The following is an 8976-nucleotide window of genomic DNA, read 5'->3' on the forward strand; positions in this document are numbered from 1 at the left end:
TTTTGTGGATGTTGTAATCAAACATTTCTTTACACTTTAAAAAGCAAAGGTGCATATATATACCATTCACCGTAGCTCCTTTTGCATGGTCACAATGGACCATCTACTTAGGTCTAGATTTGCTGGGTTCACTTCATTTGCAAAAGGAAATATACGCCTAAATTAGCTACCACCACCATTCATTGCTTATCTACAAAGCAATGTGTACTCGTTTTTATCTTTGGAGCATTATTCATTTTCCACCTAGATGCATAGAAAGATCGGTCAAAATATCAAGTTGCGTTATATAGAAAGCGAAACATTCTGTATAAAACATGTCTTTAAAAATATTTAGGTTGACAAGGGATTAAATAATGACCATTTTTTTTTTTTTTCATAATAGCATGCATAAGAAAATTTACAGATATATTCCAAACTTTTTACTTCTCTTCCTAAAGTATCACCAATTTGATTATCTAATTAGGTTAGATTCCGTGCCATACTACCATGCACGGTAATCTACAGTTATAAATTGAATTAGCCCCGTGCGATGCACGACATAAAAAATTTCTTTGAAATAAATATATTTTATATATGTACCTCATATATATGAGAAAAAAATATAGAAACATAACCATTAATTGCAGTGTTATCTAAATCTAAATAATTTTGAACATAGTAAAAATTTAACTAAATTATATAATAAGGAGTACTCTTAAGCCGGGAGTAATTATGTTTGGAAGCCAAATAACTTTTTTTTATAAATCCATAACAATGTATTAAAAAAAAACATAATATAATAATTGTCTTAAAAAAAAAACTCCGTATATATAATTTAATAATTTAAAGTAAAACATAAGAAGGCTTCAAAAAATAAGTAAAAATAAAAATAAGAATATGATGTCAGCAATTAATTTAGGTGGGAAATTTTTTTACGAGGCCACAACTTGACATGTGTACAATTTAAATAGGGTATGGTGTTAGCAGTTGTTACTTTAGTTATATTTCTAAATTAGTTAAAAATATATAATCTTCTAATAACTAATACTAAACCAGAACATGCTTACATCATTTTTGACACATGTCAAACTATCATTAAAAATTTTCCCGCCAAAACAATATATGATGTCATTGTTATTTTTTTTTTTGTTTTGGTTTTTGTTACTCCGTATTTTATAACTTAGTATATTTTTAAAAGTACATTGTATAGTTATTGTTAAGGATATATTAGTATAATATATCCTTAGTTATTGTAAATATTCTGTTGCCTAACTTATAGCTTAGGATAGTTTTGTTTATAGTCTTTTCCTAAATTGTAGCCTAATTAGTGGCTAGTGATAAGCTTTGTATTTGTATATAATTACTGTGAATTGTAATGAGAAAGCTACGGAAAACATTTCCTTCATGGTATCAGATTGCTAGGGTTACTCTTCCGCCCTCCTTCACCTCTTCTCCTCTTCTTCCTCTTCTTTCTTCCTTTCCTATGTTATTTTCCAGCCATGTCGGACTCCAAATTCTATCCCGCACTGACTGTCAATAACATAAAAAGTGTCATTCCCATCACACTCGAAATGGAGAATGTACAATACTCTACATGGACGGAGCTATTCAAGGTTCATGCTCGTTCTCAAAAGGTCCTTCATCATATTATTGCCCCGAAGAAGAAGGTTCCCGCACCTTCTACAGATGAAGAAAAAGAAACATGGTCGACGTTGGATGCGGCTGTCCTTGGGTGGATTTATTCCACCATTTCTCATGACCTTTTGAACACCATAATTGAACCTGACTCAACGGGAATGGAGACTTGGGATAGGTTGAAGGACATATTCCAGGACAATCAAAACTCCCTTGCCGTTACTCTTGAACATGAGTTCAAACACTCAAATGGAGGACTTTCCTGATGCCTCGGCGTATTTTCAAAGGCTTAAGAGCCTCTCTGACCAACTGAAAAATGTCGAAGCTTCGGTGGACAACAACCGTCTTGTCCTTCAGCTTGTTTCCGGTCTTACAAAATTATATTTCGGGGTTGCAACGTTAATTCGACAAAGCAATCCCCTCCCTCAATTCTACCAAGCCCGATCGATGCTAACATTGGAAGAAGCGGGCTTGGCAAAAAGGGCCGCCACGACCTCGGCTTCAGCCATGGTGGCTAATTCGCGAGATGCTGACTCGGAAGGCTTGGGGAATGGTCGTGGGAAGCATAAAAATCAGAAAAATAAGGGTGGCCGCGGGAAGCAAAACAGCGGTGGTGGTCGCGGTTCCGGCAGCGGTCAGTCGTCAGGTGGTTCCGGCAGCGGTTAGTCGTCAGGTGGAGCCTCCGGTGCGGGCCGCGGCTCACCCTCACAGCAGCAGCTGTGGTTCGCTCCTCCATGGCAGCAGGGGCAGTACAATCCGTGGGTATGGGGTTCTTAATGGGCTGCTCCCCCATGTCCATTCCCTACCCAAGGATGGGCTCGTCCACAAGGCCTAAAGCATCAGCCTGGTCTTCTTGGGCCATGTCCACACCAAGCTTATGCAGCCTCTCAACAATCCTATGCTCCAACGGATATTGAAGGGGCCCTCCACACTATGACTCTACAACAACCCGATCCTTCATGGTACATGGACACCGGTGCCACTTCTCATATGACATCCACCAACGGTAATCTCTCGTCTTATTTTAATTTGAGCAATCATCATAATAATATCGTTGTTGGTAGTGGTCATACGATTCCAATTCGTGGTTGTGGTAGTACTACTTTACCTTCCCCAAACCCACCTTTGTCTCTCTCTAAAGTCCTACATGCCCCAAAACTCATTAAAAATCTGATTTCTGTCCGTAAGTTCATAACTGATAATTGTGTGTATGTTGAGTTTGTCCCTTATGGTTTTTCTGTGAAGGATTATCGGACGGAGATGCCAATAATGAGATGTGATAGCCAAGGGGACCTTTATCCACTCACTACCACCTTATCAAGCACTTCTCCATCAACCTTTACAACTTTAGCTTCGTCTATTTGGCATGATCGTTTGGGACATCCGTGATCTTCTATTTTAAAAACTCTTAGTAATAATAAACACATTGAATGTACTCACTCTTCTAGTTCTAGTGTTTTCCATTCTTGTGTACTTGGAAAACATATTAAGTTTCCATTTATTTCATCAAGTTCTTCTACTTGTATGCCTTTTGATATTGTTCATAGTGATCTTTGGACTTCTCCCGTTTTGAGTATATCGGGTCATCGTTATTATATGCTTGTGTTGGATGATTATTCTAAGTTTTTATGGACCTTTCCTTTAGCAAAAAAATCGGATGTGTTTGATAAAATCTTAGCTTTCCAAGAATATATTCGTACTCAATTTAAACGACCTATAAAGACTTTTCAATGTGATAATGAGAGGGAATATGACAATGGACCATTTTGGGCATTGTGTGAGTCTAATGGTATGTCTTTTTGACTTTCGTGTCCTCATAATTCATCACAAAATGGAAAGGCCGAGAGAAAAATTAGATCCTTGAACAATATAATTCGCACTCTTCTTGCTCATGCCTCTTTACCTCCGCCTTTTTGGCATCATGTTTTGCAAATGGCAACTTATCTCCATAATATTCTTCCAAGTAAATTACTAGAGTACAAATCTCCTCTCCAAGTTCTTTATCAAAAGGAACCTTCTTACTCTCACTTACGTGTCGTTGGGTGTTTATGTTATCCCTTATTTCCTTCCACTACCAATAATAAACTCCAAACTCGATCTACACCATGTGTATTTTTGGTATTTCCACCGAATCATAGGGGATATAAGTGTTATGATTTATCTTCTAATAAAATCATTGATAGAGTATAAAACATATTCCTGGGCCTCAACCAAAAGCTTAACATGTTATCGGAGCCAGTGTGACACAAAGGTCACGGGTTCAAATCTCATCTGCCCCTCCTTCAAAGTGGAATTAATTCGCACCAGGTATGGGTGGGCCTGTTTTGCATCCACATTTCGAGCCCAAAGGGTCTTTCATGTGAGGAGGAGTGATAGAGCATAAAGCATATTCCTGGGCCTCAACCATCAGCTTAAACTTTTGGTTGAGTTGGTCCTCTAACAATTATAATATGTAGACATGTTGTGTTTGATGAAAATGTGTTTCCTTTTGCTAAATTACATACTCCAAAATCTCATACATATGATTTTTTGGACAATGGTCTTAGTTCTTATACCATTCACCATATGCAATCTGTTGGGCAGCTCGCTGAATCTCATCCAACCCTACAGCAAAGCACACCCATCACTCCAACCTCTCCAAACCGAAATGGGCCGCAACCAGCCATCTCATCTAGCAACCCACTTCCGTTTTTTTCTTCACCAACCTAAGATCGAAGTGGGCCGCCTCCTGATTTTCCTCCTAGCAGCCAACTTCAGCTCTCTTCTCCTAATTCTCCTACCAACCCCAATAGCACCGAGGCTACTGTTGGGCAGAATGCCTCTCAAATGGATTGTGGGCATGTTCAATTAGCCACAACTCCATTGAGAGGTACCCACAGTCAGCCCACGTGCTACTCTTTCACCCAGCCCACAAATTCTCGCCCCAAAACCTCCCCCTCCTACTTCTATTGTCACGGGAAGCAAAAATGGAATGGTTAAACCAAACCCGAAATATAAAAAATTCAATACTATGGTATCTAGTGTTACGAAATCTCCTTTACCTCGTAACCCCATTTCTGCTTTACGTGACCTGAATTGGATATCGACTATGGATGATGAATTTAATGCTTTTATTAAAAATAAGACGTGGTAGTTGGTGTCCCTTCCACCTGATGTTAATGTCATTCGTTTTATGTGGATTTTTACTCATAAGGTGAAATCTGATGGTTCTTTTGAGAGGCATAAAGCCCGTCTTGTAGGTGATGGCAAAACACAACAGGTTGGCATTGATTGTGGGGATACTTTTAGCTCGGTGGTGAAGCCGGCAACCATCCGTACTGTGCTTAGCTTGGCCTTATCCAAGGATTGGGACATTCATCAACTTGATGTTAAGAATGCTTTTTTGCATGGTGAGCTTAATGAGACAGTTTATATGCATCAACTTCTTGGTTTCCGTGATCAGACTCATCCTGATTATGTATGTTTACTACGGAAATTGTTATATGGTCTTAAGCAGGCACCCAGAGCTTGGTACAGGCGATTTGCTGACTTTGTTGCTTCTATTGGTTTTACTAATAGCAAGTGTGACAATTCTCTCTTTATTTACCGTGTTGGCAAGAATGTGGCTTACTTATTACTATATATTGAAGACATTATTCTTACAGCTTCTTCTGATGCTCTAAGGTATTCTATTATGTCCCTTCTTAGCGCAGAGTTTGCTATGAAGGACTTGAATCCTCTAAATTATTTTCTTGGCATTGCTGTGACACGACATAAGGGTGGATTATATTTGTCACAACGAAAATATGTAGAGGAAATCATTGAAAGGGCAGGGATGATCTCTTACAAGTCTTCGACCACTCCGGTTGAAGCTAAGCCGAAGGTCAGTACTTCGGGTGCCCCTTTTGCTGATCCAACCTTGTACCGCAGCCTGGCTGGAGTGCTGCAATATCTTACTTTTACAAGGCCGGATATATCTTATGCCATGAAACAAGTATGCTTACACATGCATGATCCGAAGGATACTTATATGGCTGATCTTAAGCGAATCATTCGATACATACAAGGTACACTTAAGCATGGCTTGCATCTTTATCCTTCATCTACTTCTACACTTATATCCTATACAGATGTTGATTGGGGTGGTTGTCCCGATACGAGACGTTCAACGTCCGGATACTCTGTATTTTTGGGTGATAACTTGATTTCTTGGTCCTCAAAATGCCAACTTACTCTTTCCAAGTCTTGTGCTGAGGCCGTGTACAGGGGTGTGGCCAATGTGGTTTCTGAGTCATGTTGGCTTCGTAATTTATTATTGGAGTTACATTGTCCAATTAAGAAGGCTACCTTGGTATATTGTGATAATGTGAGTTCTATTTACCTATCCGGTAATCCGGTACACCATCAACATACCAAGCATATTGAGATGGACATTCTTTTTGTTCGTGAGAAGGTGGCTAGGGTTGAAGTTCGAGTCCTCCATGTTCCATCTAGGCACCAAATAGCGGACATCTTTACCAATCAAGGACTACCACGGGTGTTTTTTGAAGATTTTCAGGATAGTCTAAGCGTCCGTCCTCCTCCCGTTTTGACTATGGGGGTGTGTTAAGAATATATTAGTATAATATATCCTTAGTTATTGTAAATATTATGTTGCCTAACTTATAGCCTAGGATAGTTTTTTATATAGTCTTTTCCTAAATTGTAGCCTAATTAGTGGCTAGTGATAAGCTTTGTATTTGTATATAATTACTGTGAATTGTAATGAGAAAGCTACGGAAAACATTTCCTTCAATTATTTTGGAAAAAACATGCATCATTAATGCAATATAATGTATAATACTTTTAAACATTTTCAACACAACTAATCAATAATAATTTTTTTTTTCTCAATTTAATTTTAATAATTTGACCTTATTATTTCAATTTTCTTATACACATTGCATTTGTATATTTCATATAAATTGCTTCATTTTTTAATATTATATCACAAATTAATTATGAAATTGTTACTACCGTGCGATGCACGGACACTAATCTAGTTAATACAAAAATAACAACCGCTGACATCATCCTAAACACATGTCAAGTTGTTAATAAATTTTTTTCCTCCAAAATTATACATGATCACATTATTTTACAAATTTTATTTTATTTAATTAAAATTTTGATTAGCTATATATTTATTATTATTATTAATACCAGTATATTAAAATCAATCTAAATAATTTAATTTCTCTTCCTTAATACCCCTTTCATCATTCAATTTTTCTATAAGCTCTATATATTTAAAAAAAAAAAAAATTTGATGTATGTATTATTAATTTTGGGATTTTTTTTTGTAATGTTGAGATATGAAAATGACCAAATTTAAAATATTTTATTTGTTTGAATCGTACATCACACGAGACTAATCTAGTAAACATATATTATTATAATTTACCTTTCAAGTTAGTCTCAATGTCTCATATGTGTAGACACCCATTTGTGTCTCCCCAAAACCAAACCCGGTGATGAGTACCTTTCACGTCGAATCATAATCAAATGAAGCGAAAGTGTGGAAAGTCTAGTGTTGCGGATAGTTTTAATTTCTTTTCTCTTCTCTCTGTTTTTGAAAACTTATTTTAAGAAAACAGCCAATCCAATTTGGTTGGTCCGTGATATGGGTCCAAAAGTAGTGTAGTTGTATGGGGCTCGACAAGAGCTTTCCAACGATATATTATAAGCCCAATTCCGATGAATATTGAGGAAGTTATGGCAAATTTACCAAACTGAGCCCGGTTTGAGCCTTATATGCGGCCCAATGATCTTGGGGAGGGCCTAATATGATTTATCATTCCTAATGAAATTAGGAATGGTTTTAGTCTTCTAGATTCTTCTAGAAGGTTCTTTTCATTCATAATTCAATTAGCATTGATAAATTGACTTTTGTTGATTTTTCAGAGTTTTAATTAAAATCAAAGAGCATTTTCGAGGAAAAGATACGATTTTATCCTCCAGTACGGCAAACTTATCTGATTTTCGAAAACGCGTCAAAAACAGTCCTGTCGCCTGACTCCAGGCAATGGCGCCTGGAACCAGGCCTTGCGCCAGCCATTGGCGCCTGGCGCCAATTAGCTGTTTCTGGCGCCAGCTCTGTTTTGCGTGCGCCAAGTGCTCTGTTTTGATATTTTATCTTTTTGGCTAATTTCTCTATAAATTACGTATTTAAACTCCGTTTTCATTCATCAACAATCAGTTTTAATCAATATTCACCTACAATCAGTTTTCATTCGCAATCATTAATTCTCTAATTCTCTCTTAATCACTCACCAATTCTCATAAAGTTTTCTTGATTGTTTCATCTCTCTCTCTTTCCTTTTTCAAAATTTCTTTTTGCATACAAAATTCCGCATTCATTAGATCTAGCAACACCTAGCCATATTCGAAGTTGCCTTCGCCCTAGACGTGAAAGGTTTAATTTCTGAGGGTTTGGTCCCAAATCTCTCTTTCAATTATTTAATTTAATTATTTTGATTATTATTTTCCTTGAAGTTACTAACGTGTGTATTTTGTAATTAGAAAGAGGTACGAGGCATCAAAGTAAGTACTTTAATTGATTTAATTGATATTATGATGTAGAAATCATGTTCATATTGTTATTATGATATTCCTAGTATCATGTCTAGGGTATTTTTTTATATTAAATATGATTGTTACGATGCTTCCTATGTTCTTCCTAATATTTATGATTGTTAGTATCATGTTAGGGCTAAAGATTTGATTTTTATTACTTAGTGACATGCTAGGGTTTGTTATTAATCTGTTAGTATCATGCCTAGGATCTTGCTATTACTATTATTATTATTATTATTATTATTATTATTATTATTATTATTATTATTATTATTATTATTATTATTATTATTATTATTATTATTATTATTATTATTATTATGCTTTAATATTAACATGAACATAATTATGATTATAATTGTTATGATTTATATATTATTATTATTATTAATTTTATGATGATGATTATTTTATTTATGATGATTATTATTATTATTATAATTGTTATTCATGATATTTATTGTTATTGCTTGATCACGCCTTTTATGCATGTTTAAAGGGAATTTTGTACTTGTAATCACACTTAATAAGATAATTAATAATCTTATTTAGGGTTAATGTGATTATAATTTCAAGTGATCGCCAATAATAGATTTATTTATGCATTAAATTCAACCAACATAGATAAACAGGTTTAGGGTTAATCCTATTGATTGCATGTTAATTAGAAAGCGCACATGAATACGATCAGAATAAAGTAGAGGCCTATTATTAGGGCAGGTTCAATCTCTTTTAGGTAGAATTTGTACCTTCATCCCCGAACCCTTA

At 35.8% G+C, this 8976-nt stretch overlaps 1 protein-coding gene across 1 annotated transcript; it reads left to right on the top strand.

Annotated features, from left to right (window-relative positions):
• Positions 1 to 1863: 1863 nt before the first annotated feature.
• On the top strand, positions 1864 to 3003 carry LOC110691714. The gene is made up of 2 exons (XM_021868648.1): positions 1864 to 2275; positions 2426 to 3003. The coding sequence occupies exons 1-2, from the start codon at positions 1864 to 1866 to the stop codon at positions 3001 to 3003; spliced, it is 990 nt and encodes a 329-aa protein (XP_021724340.1).
• The last annotated feature ends 5973 nt before the right edge of the window (positions 3004 to 8976 follow it).

Source organism: Chenopodium quinoa, unplaced genomic scaffold, assembly GCF_001683475.1.
Source record: "Chenopodium quinoa cultivar QQ74 unplaced genomic scaffold, ASM168347v1, whole genome shotgun sequence".
NCBI classification, from domain to species: domain Eukaryota; kingdom Viridiplantae; phylum Streptophyta; class Magnoliopsida; order Caryophyllales; family Amaranthaceae; genus Chenopodium; species Chenopodium quinoa.